Consider the following 25038-nt stretch of genomic DNA (forward strand, 5'->3'; position numbering starts at 1 on the left):
CTGATGGGCTATGATATACCACCACCATCCATTGCTACTACGACCACTGCTACTAGATCAAATATTCAAGATACTGGGATGGGTAATTAATTTTTAGTTTTAGAAAGGACTTCGTATAATTATTACAAGATATGGGCATTTCAGATGCTTGTGCTAGCAATGTCCTAGAGCAAAATGGAAGAACAGTAAAGTAAAGTAAAGTAAAGTACTAAAGTCTTGGAATGGCACTCTAAATTAGTGTCATGGACCTTCCTGAGTAAAGCTTTCGTGTAACTAATCCCGACACACGAAATTAAAAGGTAACTCATTACGTCCGGAAAAGCTGAACACAAAATGGAATACAAACTGATCCAAAAGTCAATTAACCTAAAATATTCTCTCATATTAATTTTTAACTCCGTGGCTTTAATCCGCAAGAGAACTATACCGACCGAGCGACCGCCGTTTGTCGGCGAAGTTAGTGACAACTTTTGCGGATAGAGGGTGTCGCGTGGTCAGCGCAACTGACCCCCACGGCCGTTAATCTCAGTTCTCTAGACCGGTATCTCATATTAATGACCTGCCAGTTAATGTGTACAGAGGTATCAGAGTGTTGTGAGTTGTGGATTGAACACAGAGGATCTTATTTCGAAAATGAAATTGAAAATTCACTGAATACTCGTAATAAAGATATTTCGAGCGTATTTTAGTGTTTATTTTACTAACCAGCTAACTGACATTTTGGTCACTCTCTGCATGTGTGACGCTTTGTGTCGAGCCCTCCACTGGCCCCTATTCTGAGCCAGATCAATCCAATCACGTATACTACCCTTCCTGTATGCAATTCAACAGTAATGTCGAACAAACCATAAATAGCTGCTGGCGTGCTGAGTGAAACCTCAAGATGTTCGACTTAACGGTTGAATTGCATATAGGAAGCGTAGTGTATATGATCAAACGTATGCTAGTATTTTACATATGTAAGACCAATTACAAAAGAACACATAGAAGGCTTAAAAACATATACAACCACACTGATAATGTATGCTTCACATTTGTATAATGTGGTAAAAAGTAAAGCTATCCCTGTAACAGGCCGTGGAGACCCATAGGTTTGTGAAATGTCGAGGCTCCAACATTTTCTAGACAATCGGTCAAAGATGGCGGTGAGGTTGTGTCTTACGCGCCGGACGCCATTCTCTCTTCCCCCTTACCCTCCAGGAAGAATCCTCGTGCTCTTTTATGTCAGAGGCTGAGTCGACCCCAGGGCCAGACCCCAGATTTTGCTGGTTCAATTTTGGTTCATATGACCATGACCACCTTTCATGTGTGGTTATGATGCAGCACAGGAATGTATCCATCCAGCTAGTTTGTAACATCTTCATCCTGACACTTTCAGTAATCATTGGAATAACAAAACATCCACAATAACGAATTTAATAAAATGTGTCAAATTGTGTCAAAATGTGGCCCCTCGGGGCCACCTTCTGAGGCATGATATCAACTTTACACTTGTTCTTAAAATATGGTTCACAGCTATTGCCACGCCTCTGAAGAGGGTCCCAAGGAACTAACACATGCAAGGCTATATGTATATATATAACTTGATGTCTTTTGTTAAATTTGTTACACAGGGTGGCTTGTTATTCCAATAATGCATCCCATTTCTTGTGACGGCATTTTAGACGAAGGTTAGTAAATGTGTACGTTGCTGAAATTATTTTCATTTATATAATTATATAGGTTGCTCACTCTTGGGCTTTGAAAATTCCACACACTGTTAATAGCAATCCCAAATGTTGATGCCAAATCTTTCTTGAAATGAAGTGTCCAGTAGCTGAGGATTCTCCAGTAACCTCTCATGCAGGCTGCAGAGACGGCAGAGACCGCAGAGACTGACTCGGCTCCTTGCAAACATTACCCCATCAGGCGCACGCGCCGGACGCCATTGTCTCTTCCTCCTCTCCCACCAGGAAGAATCCTCGTACTCATTTCTGTTAGAGGCTGAGTCGACCCCAGGGCCATAGTGCAGTGGAAGGATTAAATCAATTAAACATTCCAATGACATTGGAAATCTAATCCACGACTTTCCTGCATGTAGCACAGCGCCTCAACCACTACACTACAGCGTGCCTTCTGTATAAGATGGCTTTCGACAAATAATGGTTAAGCATCTGAAATGTTCAAAAGTAATAGAACCACCGACAGTAACCTTGAGAAAATATTTAGTTTGTATCATAAAATATATACTGAAGATGAAATTATAGATGTCGAGAAATGTCGGGTAAACAACCCATCTAAATGTGCTGTAATTGACGGTATATAATAAATAATACTAAATAACGTTATGAGTTATAATGGTACGGGACTCTACCTTGGAGTATGAAACTTACTGCCTTAATAATTTGCTAGGAGGAAATAAGGAGGAAGACAGAGGCAGGACAAGGAGTTTGGTATAAGACAAATTGAGATGGATCGTTGTAACCTGCCTTATAAAATCCGTACGGCACAAACTCATGCGTGTCGCTAGAGTCTGCAAGGTCTAACACCTCGAAAGCCTACACTTTTACAGCGAGTTCTGTTAACAGTAGATATATCTGCAATGGTATAAAAAGGTGCATTTTTCCTGTGCTTAATCATGCATTTTGTTATGAACGCATAAAGGAGCTGCGGTATAGTTTCAAGCATTCTTTAACGTCGGCCCTAAATAGAGGAGAACTGTCAGGATCGCGCCCCGGCCAGTTTATCCCTGCTGAAACAGCCCCCGGTACACAGGGAATAGAAGGCTGTACGGGCTTCAGAGGAGGTCTGGACATGGCGGTGAGAAATCCCTGGCCCCGACAGAAATCGACCACGGATTCACCAGTCGTCCTGCCCGTAGCATGTCACTATACTGACTGAACTACGCCGACTCATCTGCAAGCCGAAGTTCGTTCCTTAATTAATTAGTTGTTTACCTCAATCTCTTTGGAGGCTAAAGCTATGCGGCTAGGATTAGCATAAAATAAATTGAAAATGTTGAATTTGTAGTCTCACAGCGGTCGTTTAGATTATTTCTATTTTCTGTGGATATTACATAGTGTGACGGCCTCTGTGGTCTAGTGGTCAGAGTTCCTGACTACAGATCCAGAGTTCCGGGTTCGATTCCCGGCGCTTCCAGTTTTTCTGAGAAGTAGTGGGTCTGGAACGGGGTCCACTCAGCCTCGTGAGGATAATTGAGGACTACTTGAATGGAAAAGTAGCGGCTCCGGTCTAGAAAACCGAAATTAAGAGCCATGGGGATTTGTTGCACTGACCGCGCGACACCCTCTATCAGTTAAAGTTGGCACTAAATTCGCTGAGAAGCTGCGGTCGCTCGGTCGGTATAGTTCGCTTGCGGACTAAAGACACTGATTTTAGTTTTAGTTTTTTTTTATTCCGCTAAAAATCCAATGAAGTTTCGGAAGAACGTATGAGTATTGCCTCTATCTGCTTCATGCCGGTTTCTTTTTTGGCTTAATCTTCGACACTAAAAATGAAGGTGACATGTTCCTCAGAAATGCTGGTTGACTTTAGTCGGTCTGTATGGCTTTATGTCTCTGAAGACAGAACTCTTCAATGAATTGAAAATGACGTGGAAAGAGACGGTCGTGGCCTCATTTCGGGTACTATCCCAGTACTTTGTTGGAGGGACTGAGAAAGCCACACACAAAATACGAGCAGATATCGATGTCCGGGGCTGGGGTCTGAACACTGGGTCTCTAGATAAGAAGAAATCCCATTCCCTCTACCGCGATTCTCGGCAGTTCACACCAAACAGAACTGGAACGATATTTGTATATAAGGCAGGACCTACACTCTTGAAACGATACAGTGATTGTAATAAACAGAAACGAGTTACTGACAATTCCCAGCTTCTCCCCACCTTCCGCCAACCCCCACCTAAACAAACCATATTCGGGGAAGTACGTACTCAACAAACCGGTTTTACACACTTTCATCTCTGTGTGCCAGTGTTCCAACGCTTTTTCCTCGTTTGCTATGTTATAAAGGAAGTCAGGGACTGAGTTTCAGTTTCTGTGTCACGCTAGCATACCAACACAACGCCAGCCAACAAGAAGCACTTGTCTCTCGCTGACTTGGTCATTTGGACATTCCGAATAAACATGAAAGTGCTGTAATTTTCCGTACAGTCCCGTATATGTCAGTTCATAGTTGGTTATTTAAGGTCGTTGTCAGTATAGAGTCTAGTCCCAATGAAACACAGGCTCTCTTCATGGCATTCCCTTCCACTTTCCTACAAAACAAGCTCTTAAAGCTGAATACTGTTCAGAGATCTGTCGTCATATGAAATGATTCGGTATACGCGAGTCCTTCAAATGACTAGGTACGTTCCCGACAATTAGAGTTCAATTCCTGAATGGGGCACTAACGTTTCACTTTGCAGACTAATTCTCTGTGGTCCAGTGATTATAATTCCTGGCTATAGATCCAGAGGTCCCGGGTTCGATTCCCGGTGCTATCAGATTTTCTGATAAGTGGTGGGTCTGGAACGTGGTCCACTCAGCCTCGTGAGGATAAAGGAGGAGCTATTTCAAGGAAACAGCGGCTCCGGTCTAGAAAACTGAGATTAACGGCCGTGGGGATCCGTTGCGCTGACCACGTGACACCCTCTATCCGCAAAAGTTGTCACTAACTTCGCCGACAAGCGGCGGTCGCTCGGTAGGTATAGTTCGCCTGCGGACTACAGGCCACGGATTTTTAGACTACTACTTATGGTACGATATAAGATGAGGAAGGAAACGGAGAATGGATTAGTGTGTGTCTTCAGAAGCGTCTCGCAAATTAAGTTTTATGCAGTGAGAGGCAAATACTTGTTTCAGAGATTTACGAGAATTCCACACAGTGGCATCGATGGTTCAAAGATTGAACGTTAGCAATAGGAGAGCATTTCCCATGTCTACTAAATTAGTAATACAATTAAGATATCTGGCTATGTTGATTCTTATAAAAGTTGAATGTTTCCATGTCCGCTGTACCTCCCCTCGATGCCGACAATTCTCAAAGAAATTATCGAGGAATTAGATGAATGCACGTAGATAACAGAAACAGATTATTTTTCTACTTATTGCTTAAATAAATATGCAAATGTGGATTTGAATATTCACTATAAGAATTCCAAGAAGCCGGGATAGCTCAGTCGGTATAGCTACGGGCTACAGGCCGAGGAAATGGGGTTCCATTCCCGAAAGAGGAAGATATTTTTCTCTTCTCAAGAGCGTCCAGACCAGCTTAGGAACCCACCCAGCCTCCCCTAAAATGAGTACAGAGGGCTCTTCCCCGAGAGTAAAGCAGCATGGCCGTGATGTTGGCCACTTGCCTTCATTTATTACAGAGTTCGAGAATGATGAAGCTATACCCCCACTCCCCCATACGCCTTCATGGCGTGATGCTCAACTAATTAAGCAGAGGGAAAAACTTACTGTTTCACTTCAAGGATTCCACTGCCGTTTTGTCTCTTTCTACTTTATTCCTTTAGTCCGATTGTGTCTGTGGAATGTTGTAAGGCAGTGAGACAAAAACGAAAAGATTAATTTGAAGAAATGAGAAAATGAACGTTTGATATGTTGGTGAATGTGTGGGCAGGCAGTCATGGAATGGAAGGAATGCGAACCACGTACTTTCAATATTCACATCTTCGCTTTCACTTTTTCTTCGCGTGATCTTATTCTTTCGGACGCGTGTTCCCATGCTTCTGATCTTACTTCGGCCTACTTCCGACAAAACCCCGAATTCACTTGCAATTCGAAACCGCGCATACTTCAGATTTGCGTCTTCTGAGTTGTGACACCGTACAGACTTTTATACGGATACCAACTTTTCTGAGGAGCAGGCTGCCTCTAGCTTCAGAACCGCATAATGTAGTCATGATGAAGGATGCAAACGTTTAGAAGGAAAATGGTACCTCCATCTTCAGGATCGAGGCGGCCCTGAAGATGAGAGCAGCGTGTTACCCCGAAATGTTTGTATCCGTTTGCCTACGCTTCCACAGACCAGAAGACTGAACACTCGCCTCAGTGAAAGACTGAAAACACATGTGTGTCGTCATACTGATAACTCTACATGTCCGCCGTGTAAGTAAATAATAATTTAAAAAACGAAGAAATCTATCGTTATTAAAAGTCATATAGGAGCAAACATAACATAAACTGCAAGAAATACACAGATAGATGAACACGGTACAACTGCGGTTCAAAGGTTATCACAACAAGCTAATTATGGAACTGTCATATGTACGTTCATTTCGTCTTCTACTGCTCTTCAACTATCGGCAGCCATTTCGTATCTCGAAAAAGTTGTCCGAAACAACGACCATCTAATGCTGAAATTAAGAACGCATGGAGTCTGAGCTCCATGTATTTACAACCACAACTTGTCCTACTCAAATTAGATTTCAAGATCTTCGTTGAACGGTAGTAATACTGCACCCACATCATTTGTTCTCTATGCCACCATTTGTGCATAATCGACCACAGAAACGTTAACATCAAAATGGCCGACCTGCAGGTAAGGTTCTAGATTTGAATTCCGGTGGATATTCTGTTACAGCTTCGGCCGAGATATTGGCTGTCTTGAAAGAGGCTTTCATGGTTTTCCTCAGTCCCTACAGGAGAATACCGGGATAATACCTCTATTAAGCCACGGGCGCTTCCTTCCAAATCCTCTACAGTACATAAGTCGCCCTACCAGCCAACGCTGTAGAGTACAGACACTGACACCCTCGTTAAATAACCAACAAAGGAGAGAAGAATATTGACAAAATTTGGAGACTGATGATAGACTGCTCACTCCAAATCTCGTGAAAATGATAGTTAAGTTTAGTACTTATAGCATATGTCTACGTGTTACTGAGGCTCGAAAAAGAACAGACGGACGTTGCTCACAGGATTAAGACTGAACAATGTTCCCTTTTCTTAAACACTTCAGAAAGAAGATTATTTAAATAGTATTAAAAAATTGGCTTCTATCTCCAAGAAACCAATTCCGGCAACAGAATCAGGAAGTTTACAACTTCTGATGTTAATGCCAGACACTAGACACGATTCTGAGTCCGCCAAAAACTAAGAATTACCAAATTCTTAGCTTTTATTTTACAGGTTATAAACAAAGGTCTTCTGTTTGGTTATGTGTTGATATACTAGCTATGACGGTTATTTGATAGCGTGCTGCAAATATTTCAACCATGCAGCGGAAGACGAACCGGTATTGCATTAGCTCTTCACGCGCGTGTTCGGACCAGCTGCGCAATCGACAACCCTTGTGGTAACGGTAAGGTAAAGTTGTCCCTGAGCTTAATTAGTTAAGCACTATGTCATGAATATATACATGGGGAGTGGAGGTATAGCTCCACCTTTTCATGACTTCGACACTAGATGGGAGTAGTCAACTTCACGCCCGGGCCACTTTACTCCCGGGGAAAGAGCTCCGAGTACCCACTGGATAGGAGGGTAGGTGGGCCCCAGAGTCAGTTTGGATACTGTGCAGAATAAAAATCTTGCATTTCCCGGAATCGAACCCGGGCCTTTCCAGTCCGTTGCCTGTCGCTATACCAACTCCTGACAAGCATACAAACAAAAAAAAAAAAACACACATAAGGCACACCCAGATCGCAACGTATGTTGGAAACGGTCCCTGTTGTTAAACACCGATTCCTTCTGTATCCACAAGACGTTAACACTTACGCGCTTAAGTTCTCTTATGGAAACAGAGCATACTTGAAACAATAAACTGAACCTTTAAATTCCTTACCCTGTACAGGGTATCTAAGTGAGTTTCGAAGAGACTGTTCAAGCCTATCACCGAGACCATTCGGTTTGTGTTCAGTGAGAGCTCGGCGGATCATTCTGTAATACAATAACCGTGTTTGAAATTACATACAGGGTAGCAGGGACCTTGAATTATGGTCATCTAGAATATAATGCATAATCTCCCTTTACGACAGCCGCTCAAAAATATATTAGGGAAATACTGAAGGAAGTTGTAATGTGGATAGAATACTGGCTTGTCGACTACGCTTAGTCCAAATGCGGTGCGAGTTGACGCGAGTGGTCTGTTCCTCCAGCCGAACCGGCCGAACGATCTATTTTATTAAGAAAGGGCAGTAGAATGGGACTGAGGAGAAACTGTTGTGGACACTTCCTGTCTATGCTTTTCAATTCAGCATTCGTACTTAAAGCAAGGGTAACTATAGTCACTGCCGGTCACGGTAGCCGAGCGGTCTAAGGCATGCATTGTCTTCGCTCGCTTGGACACCGGGATCGTGGGCTCGAATCCCACTCAGGGCATGGATGTTTGTGTGCGTTTTTGTGTGTTTGTGTACAGGTAGAGGCCTTGCGACGAGCTGATCACTCGCCCAAGGAGTCCTACCGAATGTATAAGATCTAGAAAAACCGAAGTGAACGGAGTTCATGGAGGTAGGCCTAGGCCCACTGGGGCTGTAGTGCCAAGGGGGAAAAAAAAACTATAGTCACTAGCCGCCCAGTAATTTTCCGGGATTCTCCCGATTTCATACTGCATACCCTATGTTCCGGCTTAATGACAGACATTGGAAAAGTCGATGTTCACCTGACACGCCGCCTGCTTTCCTGTTTGTTCAAAACGAGTTTTAGGTCCTAAATATTAAGGCAAGAATTATTGAATCAAGCCTCCCTTTACTCTAGTAATTCACGAGATAAATTTGTTCAATATTAGTTACCTATAAGCGTAGAAAGCCGGCCACAGCAGCCGTGCGATCTGAGGCATGAAATGTCTTCGCTCGCTCGGCCGCTGGGATCGTGGGTTAGAAGCCCACTCAGAGCAAAAATGTTTGGTGTGCGTATGCGTTTATTCTCTTTGTGTTGTCCTCTGTTTAGATAGCGGCCTTGAGACGAACTGATCACTCGTCCAAGGAGTCCTACCGTCTGTGAAAAACGATTACGGAACTGAATAAGAGGCCTGGGCCCTGAATAGGCTAGAGGAGCCAATGGGGGAAAAGTAATAAGAGTAGAAAGGTGTAAAAGCTCTATGTCAATGAATTTATCGAAATACGTTGAGATTTTTCACGGCTCATTACCTATGATCTTCAAAGTACAAACACATATCTGGTACTGAATTATGAATCTGTCGCTACAGTACATACACTCTGAATTAATTATCGTTAGATTGTTTTTGTAAATATTTCCGCTAGTGAAAAGCATTGAAAATAGAATTGATGAATCTTAACAATATTTATATGAGAGCAATATAACAATATTCACATGCTAAGCCCTCGTTTTTTTTAGAACATCGTTAAAGATCTATTTATGCTTCATGTAATGTAAGGGATTATATTGGACAGATCAGAAACAAAATTGGATGAACTCGACAGTTTGTAACACACGCTGCCAATGTTAAGTTTCGTTTAAATCCGTTCAGAAATTTCAGAGATGAAACGTTTAGTAGCCAGACTGAAAAGGTCTCCCTCATATGCGTTCACTTTGTAGGTGGGTGTGGGGAAATAACCTTGATGTAATGTGGATCACGAATTATAAGGCTAGTGAATCATAAAGTGAGAAAACTGAAATAGTCACACTGGACGGACTTGTCTTTTATAATTGTAACTGTTAGTGTGACGGACCAAAAATGAAACAAATCAAATGGATCACAAATATCTTCTACTTCCTTCTGCACGTATTTAATGTTTACGTAACCCTTCAATGCGTTTTATTCTAATATTCTGACTACTTACATTTCTGTATGGTATCACAGGTGTTGATAAGAAATAAGAAAGTAACAGACAAAACCATTAAGAAACATCGCCATGACCCACAGGATCCACAGTTACGAATCGCCATGCTCCTCACGCAAGTTAACCTCTACTATCGTCGCGCGTCTGCAGGTGAACACTCGCAATCTCGCAATCCTCTTCGTGCCTAAGCAAGTCTGAATCTGACCAGCTGTTGCTATATAGCGCTATATAGCATTCTTCATGATTATTGTGACGACACTGCAGTCAAGGCCGCTGTTTTATTCTTCTTGCTTCTAAACGCACACATAAGTGAATTTTAATTCAGGTCGCGTATTATACTTCTGAACGTGCCAACTTTTGAGCAACAATTCAACAAGAATTTCGATTTCATCTGAACCACTTTTGGCTTCTTTATTGTGCTCAATACATTTAAAATAATAAATTGCAACACTCGAGTGGTAGATAACAATATAAAATACAATATTTATAAAGAATATGTAACTGTAATTCAATGCTCCCTGCCTGAAATTTACCGTTCCGTACTTACTTACTTACTCGTGGAGCTGGGCCCTTCTGGAGGAGCCGCCAATTTTGCAGCTACTCAAGAATTTCCCAGCATTTTATGGAACCCGAAGGTTCATCACCGTGTTCACAAGAGCCCTCCACTGGTCCCTATCTTGAGCCAGATCTATCCAATCCATACCATCCCATTCTATCTCTCTAAGATCCATTCTAATATTGTCCACCCACCTACGCCTTGGTCTTCCCTGTGGTCTCTTTCCTTCTGGCTTTCTCACCAATATCCTAGTTATTAATAATAGTTTTAATTTATACTTGATGTTTTGCGGCAAAGAAGATTACATTGCGGTTATAATACAGTTGAATCTGGTTGATTTGGAGTAACACGATACATCCATCTTCTACCGTGAAAATGGAAGCAGCAAGTTCTTCCGAAACGTTCGTTCTCGTCTACCAGACTGTAGCATGTCATTACCCAGACGACCACAATTTTGATTTTGAGGGTTTTGAGGTCATGGCTGAGTGATACAGAATAGTAGGTATCTATTGTACCGACTGTGCCGCGACGTGTATGCCGTGTTTTCTAGATTGTCCTATAGGGGCACTGTTCGTACATGGCGGGAAAGTCGGATGCGACGTCATACGGCGCCGTTTCAAACCAGAAGCATTGTGATTGTAGTATTAAACATGGACAAATGTAAGTTCGTTAACAAATAAAATTGAAAAAAAAAATAAAACATGGTTTCATGCTATAACATTATGTAGTTAAACGGGTGGCTGCCAACGTTTCAGCGGAATCTGTTGCCCGACTCTAAATTCATGGTAGAAGAGTACTCAATATCTGTTCTGTAGATGAAGTAGACTCCTCCAAAACACTGCTAACTGCCTACATAGTATCACCAATCAAGAGATCACAATCTTTATTTCATCACTGAGAAGATCTCAAATCTAAAGAGCTTCATTTCCATTCATTTCTGTCTGGGTTATCAGCTGCACTTCAACTCTGGAATGCAATTTCAGTATAATCATTTTTAGGTTTTTAAAGGAACATAATATTTGCCTATTCCTTGATTAAATTACAGACATCCTATTATTTGGGAAATTATATCTGGTGAAACATGCAGAGTTATGAATACCCACAATATAATGTTATGATAGAATTAAACCATATGAAAGACATAAATGACAGTATTGTTTGCAGATAATTTTTGGCCACGCTTATTTCCTAGAAAGAATGATGGTGGTATACAGATATGACTAGGGAGGACAGGGAGACAATTTTTTAATTTTACAAAAAATACCTATATATATCAAAGAAGAATCGAAAGGAAAATAGAGGATATACTTGGAGAGGATCAGTTTGGATTTAGAAGAGGAAAAGGAACCAGGGATGCAATTGGGATGATGAGAATTATAGCAGAACGAACTTTGGAGATAGATGAAGAACTGTGTGCTTGCTTTATAGACTGGCAGAAGGCATTTNGAAACTGTGAAATATGCAGATGACCTTGTGTTAAAGGCTAAGGAAGAAACTGTGCTACAGGGCATGACTGATAGACTAATCAAAATTGGAAGATGCTATGGCATGGAAATGAATGTGTTAAAAACAAAAGTAATGAAAATTTCGAGACAACCAACCCCAGTCACTATAAAGATAGACCAAAAACAACTGGAGAATGTGAAATGTTTTAAATATTTGGGTAGCTTGTTAACAGATGACGGAAGGTGTACGTATGAAATTAAATCTAGGATTGACATGGCAAAAGCTGCATTTAGTAAGAAGAATATTTTTACCAGCAAATTGGACTTAAATTTGAGAAAGAAACTAGTGAAATGCTACATTTGGAGCATTGCTTTGTATGGGGCTGAAACCTGGACATTTAGGGCAGTAGATCAGAAACATCCGGAAAGTTTCGAAATGTGGTGTTGGAGAAGGATGGAGAAGATCAGTTGGACCGATTATGTGAGAAATGAAGAAGTGTTATTTAGAGTCAGTGAGCAGAGGAATATCCTACACAAAATAAGAAAATGGAAGGCTAATTGGATTGGTCATATCTTACGCAGTAACTGCCTTCTAAAAGAATTATTGAAGGAAAGATAGAGGGGCAGATAGAAGCGATCAGAAGACGAGGAAGAAGATCTAAGAAGATGCTGGATGTCCTTGGAGACAGAAGAGGATATTTTCATTTGAAGGAGAAAGCTCTAAATCGCATCAAGTGGAGGAACTGTTTTGGAAGAGACTGTGGACCTGTCGTCTTGATAGATTACAGATGAATGAATGAATATATCAAATTGACATGTAACAGCCAGATGACCTTGACTGTTTAGGTGTTGTGACACTTGCTGAGAGTTCACCATAAAACTACAGGTTAGACACTACTTTCTAGTCACGTATATGAGCGTGATGGCGTACGTAATGCTAATTGTTTGGGATTTTATAAGTAGTCCCACCACACATTACATAATGCATTTAAATTGGGATTATGAATGGGTTGTACATTTATGCTAACTTCCATATTAATTACATTTGTTTTACGTGAAAGAAACAATAATCACCTGGTACTTTGAACCATGTGCAAGTAACATTTCTATCACATTTTGCATAGATACTACAGACATGTGTTTCAATATGGCAGTTACCATTATAACTTTACAATATAAAAATTTGTGAAGCTGAATTTAATTCGTGAAACACATGTTATCTCTAATTTTACAGTAACATATTTTTTGCTTACTTTCCTTCCTTAAGGGACAAGAAGACTTATAAAACCACCACCATACTGTGTATGTGTGCACACATGCATGCCTGCATGTAGATGTACGTGTATGTCCCTTTAAACTTTAAAGATAACCTATAATCACAAAATTTGATAAGAAAATTATGGCACTAGAGACTACCCCAACCATGTACTCTTTCAATCTACAACAATCATTTATAACAACATAGCGGACATATAAACTTGTGAGGGGGAAGTGATATTACCGCCTCTTAATGCACAGAATCTTGAAATTAACACATTTTATTTTTATGTTCCATGGAGAAAGCATGAGTGCAATGCACCACTGTGTACTATGACAAAAAGCTCTGATCATTTTAAATAAAGGTGGCAAATTGAACTGAATTTAACTGACTCCTCAGAATATGTTCTATTCTACTTTTGTTCTATTGCTGTCTTTAAGTCCTCTCATTTATGCAAAAGAGAGTAGCTATTCATTTCTTAATGAGCACCAAAACCTATATTCAGTACTCATCAATTATTCAATCAATAAATCAATTTATTTGTTCCGAGAATCCATATTTGGAGATACAAACTCCAGATATAGAACAAGCCAATTAATACATATTGTAACATGTTGCGCAACGGAGAACCCCTCCCTACCCAGCAGCAACGTGGCAACTCAGGCCACAGGTGCATGGTGGTAACGTAGCGCCCCCTCCCTCCCCTCCGCGGTGACGTAACGCGCAACGCTACATACCCGTAATCAACTTCCTACTGTGACGTGGTACACATCAGGCAAGCACTACGGCTATATAAGTGAGCTGCACAGCGGCTGAGTCAGTTGTACTGTCACAGTCGCCAAGTAGAGTTATAACGTGGCCATCGCCGAAGATAGTTCCGAGCAAGCCTACGAGCGAGTGTGTTATCAATAGTTCTCCAGTCAGCCGACTACAAGTTGGAGTATAGCAGCTGTCGCGGATAGAAGAACCGGACGTGGGTGTGATTGTGTAATTGGGAGTGTGTGATACAGTGATCCATCGCTCCCCTACTGTAAAAGTGTGGACTACTGAAGGTAGAGTGAACTGATTTGTGCATAGGGTTATAACTCGTGAGACCCCGCAACAGTGTTAACAGATTAATGCGATTAGGGTTATAAAGTGTGAAACCCCGCAACTGTGTGATAAGTAATTGTAGCCGTTACTTGTAGATTGTTAAATAAACCAATTAACCATCTCTACGGCGTCTTCAATAATGAAACACGTTACAATATTAATATAACATACATATCATACATGAGTCAACAATACTAAAACCAAACAAACTAAACTGGTTTTAGTCCACAAGTGAACTAAACTGGTTTTAGTCCACAAGTGAACTATACCGACCAAACAACTGCCGCTTGTCGGCGAAGTTTAGTGCCAACTTTTGCGGATAGAGGGTGTCGCGTGNACATCAGGCAAGCACTACGGCTATATAAGTGAGCTGCACAGCGGCTGAGTCAGTTGTACTGTCACAGTCGCCAAGTAGAGTTATAACGTGGCCATCGCCGAAGATAGTTCCGAGCAAGCCTACGAGCGAGTGTGTTATCAATAGTTCTCCAGTCAGCCGACTACAAGTTGGAGTATAGCAGCTGTCGCGGATAGAAGAACCGGACGTGGGTGTGATTGTGTAATTGGGAGTGTGTGATACAGTGATCCATCGCTCCCCTACTGTAAAAGTGTGGACTACTGAAGGTAGAGTGAACTGATTTGTGCATAGGGTTATAACTCGTGAGACCCCGCAACAGTGTTAACAGATTAATGCGATTAGGGTTATAAAGTGTGAAACCCCGCAACTGTGTGATAAGTAATTGTAGCCGTTACTTGTAGATTGTTAAATAAACCAATTAACCATCTCTACGGCGTCTTCAATAATGAAACACGTTACAATATTAATATAACATACATATCATACATGAGTCAACAATACTAAAACCAAACAAACTAAACTGGTTTTAGTCCACAAGTGAACTAAACTGGTTTTAGTCCACAAGTGAACTATACCGACCAAACAACTGCCGCTTGTCGGCGAAGTTTAGTGCCAACTTTTGCGGATAGAGGGTGTCGCGTGGTCAGTGCAACGAATCCCCACAGATGTTAATTTCGGTTTTCTAGACTGAAGCCGCTACTTCCTCGAAATAGCTCCTCAATTATCATCATGAGGCTTAGTGGACCTGGTTCCAGAACCACTACTTCTCAGGAAAAATCTGGTAGCGCCGGGAATCGAACCCAGACCTCTGGATCTGTAGCTAGGAACGCTGACCTCTAGATCACAGAGGCAGTTGAGTCAACAATACTATGAAACTTAATTACCTACAGATTTCAGACACATCAATCATACAATACATTGTATCACTTTCAACAATTCAATACCAAAAGAAACCCAACATCCAACATTTCTTTTATAGATTAAGTGAGGACAAGATATTTGTCATAACATAAAACCATAACACACTCACTTCAGAATTTAAGGGACATAAACTCATCAATGGAATAAATGGAATGTTTCAACAAAAAGGATTTTAAGTCCTTCTTAAAAGAGTTAATTTTTTTATCTGCTCAGGGACCTTATTATACAAGGTGATACCCATATTTATAATGCTCTTTTTAAAAAAAGAACTGTATTGCAATGATTTACATGTAAATTTGGTTTCCTTCACATATTGTAAATAAGGATGTCCACATCTTTTGCCATAGAGTATTTATATTTTTAATAAAACATATCACTTCAAAAATGTATAGTGTAGCCAATGTTAAAATATTATAAGCTTTAAAAATTTGTCTGCATGACATTTGATTACTAATCCCACTGATAATTCGAAGGACCTTTTTTTTTGCAGTTTAAAGAGTTTGTCACATTCGTTATCCCCTCCCAATAATATAGCACCGTACCTCAGACAAGACTCAAAATTTGAAAAGTAAACATTTCTTATCATATATGGGCTCATAGTTTCTTTTAAAGTTTTTATCNGACACATCAATCATACAATACATTGTATCACTTTCAACAATTCAATACCAAAAGAAACCCAACATCCAACATTTCTTTTATAGATTAAGTGAGGACAAGATATTTGTCATAACATAAAACCATAACACACTCACTTCAGAATTTAAGGGACATAAACTCATCAATGGAATAAATGGAATGTTTCAACAAAAAGGATTTTAAGTCCTTCTTAAAAGAGTTAATTTTTTTATCTGCTCAGGGACCTTATTATACAAGGTGATACCCATATTTATAACGCTCTTTTTAAAAAAAGAACTGTATTGCAATGATTTACATGTAAATTTGGTTTCCTTCACATATTGTAAATAAGGATGTCCACATCTTTTGCCATAGAGTATTTATATTTTTAATAAAACATATCACTTCAAAAATGTATAGTGTAGCCAATGTTAAAATATTATAAGCTTTAAAAATTTGTCTGCATGACATTTGATTACTAATCCCACTGATAATTCGAAGGACCTTTTTTTTTGCAGTTTAAAGAGTTTGTCACATTCGTTATCCCCTCCCAATAATATAGCACCGTACCTCAGACAAGACTCAAAATTTGAAAAGTAGACATTTCTTATCATATATGGGCTCATAGTTTCTTTTAAAGTTTTTATCATATAAATTATTTTGCATAGTTTAGCTCTTAAAAATTGAGCATGGGGGCCCCATTTTAGGTTTTCTGTGATGTACATAGTAAATACCTAAAAATCTCAGTTCTGATTTATAGGTAATTTCTATAGTTTTAAAATTTATTTGTGGTCTTAACGGAACTCTCATTTGTTTTAGATGAAATGACACAGCAATTTTTTTTTTCAAAATTTATTATAAGATTATTTTTCTCAAACCATATTTCTATCTCTCTCATTGCATTTTTTTGTTGTTGTTGAAAGTCAACTTCATCTGATCCAATAATTAACAAATTAGTATTATCTGCAACTAAGACCAATCTGCCCCTCGAACATTTTCAGTGAGGTTATTTATATACAGCAAAAATAAAAGCGGCCCCAACACTGATCCTTGTGGCATCCATGCTCTACTTTCATTCATGATGAAGTGTAACTTTGTCTAAGGGGGTTTCTACAATCTGTTTCCCAATGACAAACTGGAATCAATTTGACAAATAAGACTTAAACCACAGGTTTGACTCACCTCACAGAAATAAGCAATTCTAGCAGTTTTTTTTTTCCCCCAAATTTGTCTATTTCAAAATAAATGCCATGTTTTTATGTAATGCTCTACAACCACGACCAGATATATCTATAAAACACTAACCACATTACAAAGCTTATGGTCTAGAACAATAAATAATATGTCAATAAATAGTACATTTGTTTCCTTGTATTAAAAATACAATTCAAAACATAACTTGAAAATTTTGTAAGATACATGTAATGCAATACTTTTATTACCAGCTACATTCAACAGAAATAATACACTAACTGATAAACTGTCACTAAAAAACAATCAATCTGCAGAGAACTCAAAATACTATTCAAGTTCAAGCATACAGCCTAGATCTGTAGATTTGAAACATACCATGTAGCTTCCTTGGTACATACTGTTTCAGTATTTAGTGTTAAACATGTTTCTCCTTACTTACAGAAAATATGGATCAAGTGCTGTGCATTTTGAAATCTGCATTTTGTCAGTGATGAGACAAACACTAACAATAACCCGACTCCATACTGGATTTGTTAATATAAGAAACATTTCTGAAATTCAGATTACTACAGTGTCACATTAATCTAATGAATCTGAGAAGCATCTGATAATCACACAAGAATGATATGTTTTGCTATAAAAAGTAAAGTCTTCTGTGTTATAATGACATGTGGTAAAGAGAAGGTCCGCCGGTCACGGTAGCCGAGCGGTCTAAGGCATGCACTGTTTTCGCTCGCTGGGAAGCCGGGATCGTGGGTTCGAATCCCACTCAGGGCATGGATTTTTGTGTGCGTTTTTCTGTGTTTGTCTACAGGTAGAGGCCTTGCGACGAGCTGATCACTCGCCCAAGGAGTCCTACCGTATGTGTATGATCTAGAAAAACTGAAGTGAACAGAGTTCATGGAGGTAGGCCTAGGCCCACTGGGGCTGTAGTGCCAAGAAAAAAAAAAAAGAGAGAGAGAGAGAAGGTCCAACGGTTTGGAGGAAAACTTTTTTCTCTGTTCCTGCTAGTTACTTGCTTGGCTTACTTTGTAACCCTGAAGATGGCACCATACATTCCTCTGAAACATCCAGCTTTCTCCAAACTATACAACATTACATCCAAGAACACTAGAGTCTTCACAGTCACAGCTGTCAGATCCACAAATACAATACAGTTTTCCTGTGACTTTATCCATTCCAAGAAATCTGACTGTTACATTAAGAGAGCTTTGAACACAAAATGAATCAGAAATATGCAGTCAAAAAATGAAATGGTATAAGATATTACAATACAGAGAAATAAATGAGATCAAATTTTCTTGAAAAACAGATCTTACAGATGTACAATTTGTATAATTGCCTAGAATTCATGAAGAAAATGTATAATTTCAGACTGAAGAAATTCTGCAATCAGAATGTTTTTGTTATCTCAAGTGGAGTATGATAACTTTTCTCATATATGAGGGTATCCGGAAAGAAAAGACAAAAATCCAGTATAAATGCAAGGGTTCCCCCCCCCGGAAATGGCAGTGCTGCCATGTGAGATGGGAACTGTAAGACAGGGCTGAGTTCACCAGCCACAGTCACAGCAACGTTGTGCTCGCAGGGTGTGTTTAAAATGGCTGTGTCAATTCAAAATCCTGCCAAATGTGAGGTTTGTGCAGTAATTCAATTTCTTCATGGGAAAGGAGAATCTGTTACTGAAATTCATCACTCACATGTTTCTGTTTATGGTGAATATGTTATGAACAGGCAAAACGTGGCAAAATGGTGTCGTGAATTGGAAGCGGGAAGAAGTGATGTTCATGATGAAATAAGGTGTGGAAGGCCATCCATTTTGAAATCATCAAAATAATTGATGAAAGCATTTGTGCTGACAGACGTTAAACATCGATGAACTTCAACATCAATGTTCAGGAGTGTCCAGAACTGTTCTCCATGGTTAGGAGAACAGGTAAAAGATTTCTATGATGCTTGAGTAAAAAAACTCGTTCCCAGGCTTACTAAGTGAATTGCTATCCATGGTGACTATGTTGAAAAGTAAATAAAGGTGTGTTGTAAAAATGCTACAAGTGAATGCAAAAAAGAAAAAATGCTTTACAAATATTTTCTGGACTTTGTATCTTTACTTTCTGGACATTCTTGGTATAAATTTTCCTCTGCCTTGTTCAGATATAAATACAATTATCAACTTTAGAGCTCATTTGGATTCTTGTGTATAGTAATATTTTTTTCTCACTTCTGAAACATGTGAATGAGTAATTATCCAACAAAATAGTTATCAGAGTATGAAATAGAGAGCAAAAACACACGGCTTATTAAGGGCGATCTCCACATCCGCATGAGAATGTACTCTCGACAGGATTTATGGAAGGTGAATAAATGAAATGAAACAAAATCCTGCAAAAATTAAGTGTATAAAATAAAAATTACAATAAAAATGAAGCAACTTCATAAAGAGTTATATCAGTCAACTTACCAAAACCAACTGCTAACAGTCAAAGATACTGATATTACAGAGACCAGAACTTTCAAGCAGGCAGAAAGTGGCCATGGTTTTCATTCCTGTCATATTGTATAAATGTCCATCTGCCATTGAAATAAATGCTGTACGCCAATAGCCCTCTAACATTAGGACCAAATGTCATCAAATTGTGTATTTCATCTGCTACAACCAAAAGTTTTGACAGCAGGCCTTATACATATTTTTACTTAATAATTTTCTTCTTAAATATCTTGTAAACAAATATATAATCTATACTAAAAGAGAGTTAAAAATATTCACACCTAATACATAGTTAGATGCAAAGTTTTGCAAACCATGATTTGGTTTGCTGACAGCGAGCGTTTGTACAGTGTGGACATCTTGTAAGAAATTTAGGACTTATTGGTTGGTTATTATGCAAGTGAGTTTTAACCAGATCAGTAAGAGCATCAATAAAGAGTGGGTGATCATTGGGTGCTGCAGCCCGGCGAATCATTTCAACACCAATCTGTAAAAGCAAAAGCACTGAATTAATAAAAGTAGTGAATGAGTGTGTGATTTTATGCATATGACATACATATACTCACCTGTTTATGTTTCTTGAACTCTTTAGTGGATTTGAGCTAAACAAAAGTAGTACAACATACAGTGTCACACAGAAATAGTACTTACATAGTATTATTTCATACTAATGATATTTTCTTTAACCCACTAAATCCCAAAGTATTTTTTTAACTCAGTGATCATACTCATGCTTTTTGTGCTCTTTGTCTTGAAAAAGGCCCAAAGAGTAAAATTTTTACAAGCCTTTACATTTAGAAACTTTTATTGGACATGTGATATATCATACCCTCGGAAGTGTCACATAAATTGAACATACATTACACACTGGGCAGTGTTACATAAGTCAGTCCTATTTTCAAACAAGTAATATATCATAGCACATAGTACTTCTTGTCATTCTACATATAGAGAAATTATAACTGCAAGCTGGTGTGGAAATATGTATATTACACATTCATAACCACAGAAAGCATGTTATAAATAACACATAATTTACTTTTATGCAAAATTTAAAAAAATGTAGTAGCTTTACAATAAAATTTTGAGGTTATATTCTTCCTGTTTCACAGTACCTTAAGGACCAGTACTTACAGTTTTATGGAATACTGTATACACATGGTTACTAGTAATTCACAAAAACAAGATTCAACTACACTATGAGGTGACACCGGAAAGTCCCTTGACTGTTATTGTTGTAACTACCTCAGTGAAAGAAATGAGAGGGGTGGTCACAGTCACACTTCCATAAGCCTATTGCATCAGTCTGCCACATGACACAGAGCTGTGAACATACACTGTTTTTACACGAGTGCATTTTCAACTTCGTGTTTCATTTTGTCTGCAATGGATGGCAAAATTGAGCAAGGTTTGTGCATCAAGTTTCGTGTGAAGCTCAGTAAATCCGCTACCGAAACACTAAAAATGCTTCGTGGGGCTTTTGGAGAACATTCTTTAAGCAAAGCAACGGTTTTTGAATGACATTCACATTTCAAGGCCGGTCAAGTGTCAGTTGAAGATGAGAAATGGTGAGGGCAAGCATGCACCAGCAATATGACAGAAAATGTTGAAAAAATTTGAGAAATCATGAATGAAGACTGTCACCAAACCATCCATGAGCTCACAGACACCATTGGAATTAGTTATGAAGTTTGCCAGGAGATCTTTACAGAAAATCTGAACAAGTGCCACATTACCACAAAGTATGATTTTTTGTATTTCAGTTCGTGAACTGAGCGTATTAGTAGTTAAGTCAAATCCTTCCTCTGCTCTTTCCTGGCTAATTGTTCCATTCTCAGATTAGTATATTCCTGCATTGACTGCAAAATATAAATTTAACTGAAACAATTACCAGTATAAATGCAGCTGTATAAAGTAACAAATCTGACAGACGTTTTCTGTGTTACTGAGAAACCAAGTGATCTTCCCTCCATGCAACATTGTAACAACACACCAGAATTTTTAATCATACCTTACTGTTACAGTTCAGATTTTTACAGCAGTGACTATGAAGAGTGTTATCTTCTGGGATGTGATGCCATGTACTATTAACATTTTTAAGCATATTGTCTCCATCTTCTGGGTCAAAAAATAAGTCATTCAAGCAACAAGCAAGCATCAAACAGGGAGCTCTCTGTTTGAGGTTTGCTTACTGCTGCTTACTCTTTGATACTGAAAATTGAAGCAATACAGAAACACCAATAAACTTCAATCAAACAGTGGAACCTTAAATGAGTAGATTTCCCTTTATTCAACTTCTGAAAAGCATATGTGTAACAAGATATATCATATGATGGGCTTCAATGGGTTAATAAGTAATCATTTTATTGATCATGCGTAGACACTGTACTGCACTACAGTTAGTAACACTTGATCAACTAATAACAGAATGTACCTCTTTTGCCAGATCATTACAATATTCTATGTCCAACTCATGAAGTGTTTCGATGTGTTCATTCACAAATGCAATTGGAACAAGTATGAAGTTCTTCTTTCCCTGTTTAACAAAACCTAGAAAAACATAAAAAAGCATAAATGACTAAAGGAATGTGTTCTTTGTAAAACAAGTATCATTATATGCCACATTAGGCTGAGGATATGCCACACTTCCCCAAATTTATAAAACCAACTTACCTCTAATTTGATCTATTCTATCGAATTTGTTACACTGGATGATTGTTACTCCAATAATTACTAGCTTAACATTTGCATAGAAAAACTATGGACAATTGGAAAAATATATTTCTGTACCACATATATAGAATTTTCTATCTGTACCAAAGCTGCAGGTCACAAATCTCTGTATGATTTGCAGAAGGCATTGCAAATGATGAGTGTTTCTTAGCACTTAATGATAAAAAATATAAGAACAAAATAATTATTTTAATTGAAGGTACTCTTAAGGGTTACAAAGGCTGTGCAACAGCTCAAGCGGTTAGTCGCTGCCTTCCCACTGCGGTGGCCTGGGTTTGATCCCGGGTCTGGTCAAGTGGGATTTGTGGTGGACAAAGTGGCACTGGGGCAGGTTTTCTCCGAGTACTTTGGTTTCCCTTGCCAATCTTCATTCCACCAATTGCTCCACAATCACCCTCACCTATCATCTGGGGCTGGTACAATAGGCCAGAAGTGGCCGCAGTACAAGGAACTTAGTCGCACCCCACTAGCAATAAAAAAAAATAGGGGTTACAACCTGAAGTTAAAAAGTAGGAACAGTGTTTTACTTACCTTTCAGAGCTTCATCAGTGGATGGTTGTAACCAAGGGAGAGGTCCTACTTTTGACTGCCATACCAAACTGTATGGATTACTGTAGCCCAGCTCCTCCATCACAGCTTGTACAGTAGCACCCACTTCCCATGGATATGAGTCTCCTCGATTCACAGCCTGTGAATCACAGTTCTGTAAAACCTGCTTCTTTACTGTAACCCCTGACTGTGGCAGATTTCATAACACCATGAGCTCAACGCTCAATGCTCTCCTACTCCACTGACAGGAGCACACTGGGGTTACCATGGGAGCTAAGCCATTACTATCACATTCATTATAGCAAGTGTCACATAACTTCGAACAAGGCCAAGAGTAACCTTGAATGCACAGAAGAAAAATTTCAGACAAGGGGGTGGAGGGTGTGAGAAGTGACAGGCAGCCAGTGGAAGAACGAGTGTTAAGAAACTCCTCCCACCACAAGCTATGCACGGGACTTGACTAGGAATGCAGGCCTTCTTTGAAGTTACATGACACTGTCTATAATTTCACAGATGACTATGCCTGGATATCCCAAGCAGTACCTTCCCATTAGGGTTACCACATAAAATGTTGGGCCCATTTCCTACTGGCCTAATGCATACTTGTGCCACCTAACTCATCCTCCTTGATTAGACTGTCCTAGTAATATTTGACAAAGAGTAGAAATTGGTATAATTAAACTACAAATTTACAGATATCAGGTTGGAGTAGATTTGAGTGACATGATGCCCATACTAAATGTCATGAAAATCCACCAAATGGTTAAAAAAATTATTACAGGATATAATACACAGATATAAATGACATGATGATAGTGATTTTGTATTTACCTTGAGAGGCAATGAATGTGCAGAGAACATAATAATGACATCATTCTTAACTTCATCTGGAAACTTAATGAGTTCTGTTCTTATTCTGTCAGCAACAGTCTTTGCTAGCAATGGATGTGTAGCCCATCGATCAATAATGCTCCATTTAACTCCAGCAGGTAACTTTCTGAAAAAAGAAAAAAAAACATCTGCTGTACCTACTCTACAAACACATTTAGTCAAAAGAACCCTCACCTGGAACCAGCTGTTCAAATACCAACAATTGTGAAATCACTGTGACATTACTTTTTCAAGAAGGTTGCACAGAAACCTGCCTGGGGGTGATTACCAGAGATCTATCAGCCCCAACCACAGAAAGTAATAATAAGCACAGTGTTAAGCAACCCACTGAGTCACAAAGCAGTGGATGCCTTTCTTCCATAAGCCACAATCTTCTGGTGAAACTAACCAAACATAGCCTGCTGCACCTTCAGCACCTGACTAGATGGGCATTCTGCTGAGTACCTCCTTGAGAGGTCCAGAGACATAATAATTTTCAAAAACTGCAAAATATGCACCAATTATTATTAGGATGATCAAATCAATTATGATGACTTGAGTGGGGAATGTGGCAGCATGGAAGAGAAGAGAAATGCATACAAAGTTGTTGGTCAGAACCCCTGAAGGAAAGAGACCTGGAAGATGTACATACATACATGCATACATACAAGCACACATACATGCATGCATACACACATATAGACATACATCAGCGTTTCAGAGTATTCACAAGTGTGCAACTGGCACTGAATATAAAACTTGTCAAACAACAGTCACAAGACAATCACAGATAAAATCGCAGAAACATCAATTCAACCATAGTTAAAATCTAAACTGAATACCTCAAATAAATAGATACAATGTTACACATAGTCAGCATGCACTCCCCTTCTATTCCTTAGCTGTTGATCCCGACAGAAGAGCAAAAATTCATCAACAGTATATGATGGATTATGTATTAGGACATCTCCTATTTCATTTATAAACCGTTTTTTATCATGTACCAAGTTAGATAAATATCCGGGCAGACTGTTAAATATTTTTATACTCATGCAATGGACCCCTTTCTGCCTCATTGCGAGATGTGATTGTAGGACATGTAAATTTCTTTCGTGTCTTGTTGGTCTCTCATAAATTGAATAATTAAAATACTCTAAGTTATTTATCATAAAAGTCATCAGAGATAAAATATATTGAGACACCAGTGTTAATATATTTAACTTTATAAATGCTGG

The 25038-nt window shown here is 39.1% G+C and overlaps 2 protein-coding genes across 3 annotated transcripts in view; both read right to left on the reverse strand.

The window, feature by feature from the left end:
* The window catches only part of LOC111862048 (transferrin), a 48884-nt gene extending 38904 nt beyond the window's left edge, over nt 1-9980 (reverse strand). The window contains exon 1 of the mRNA XM_023847117.2: nt 9725-9980. Within this exon, the coding sequence (XP_023702885.1) occupies nt 9725-9830 (106 nt within the window). The 5' untranslated portion in view covers nt 9831-9980. The remainder of the gene's footprint in view (nt 1-9724) is intronic.
* Nucleotides 9981-19528: 9548 nt separating this feature from the next.
* The window catches only part of LOC111862052 (ferrochelatase, mitochondrial), a 28927-nt gene continuing 23417 nt past the window's right edge, over nt 19529-25038 (reverse strand). For both annotated transcript variants that reach the window (XM_023847122.2, XM_023847123.2), the window contains exons 6-9: nt 23765-23930; nt 22916-23072; nt 22086-22201; nt 19529-20138 (exon numbers count right to left, since the gene is read on the reverse strand). In XM_023847122.2, coding sequence (XP_023702890.1) covers nt 19944-20138; nt 22086-22201; nt 22916-23072; nt 23765-23930 — 634 coding nt within the window. In that variant the 3' untranslated portion in view covers nt 19529-19943. The remainder of the gene's footprint in view (nt 20139-22085; nt 22202-22915; nt 23073-23764; nt 23931-25038) is intronic.

The sequence above is a fragment of the Cryptotermes secundus genome, unplaced genomic scaffold, assembly GCF_002891405.2.
Source record: "Cryptotermes secundus unplaced genomic scaffold, Csec_1.0 scaffold181, whole genome shotgun sequence".
Classification (NCBI taxonomy): Eukaryota; Metazoa; Arthropoda; class Insecta; order Blattodea; family Kalotermitidae; genus Cryptotermes; species Cryptotermes secundus.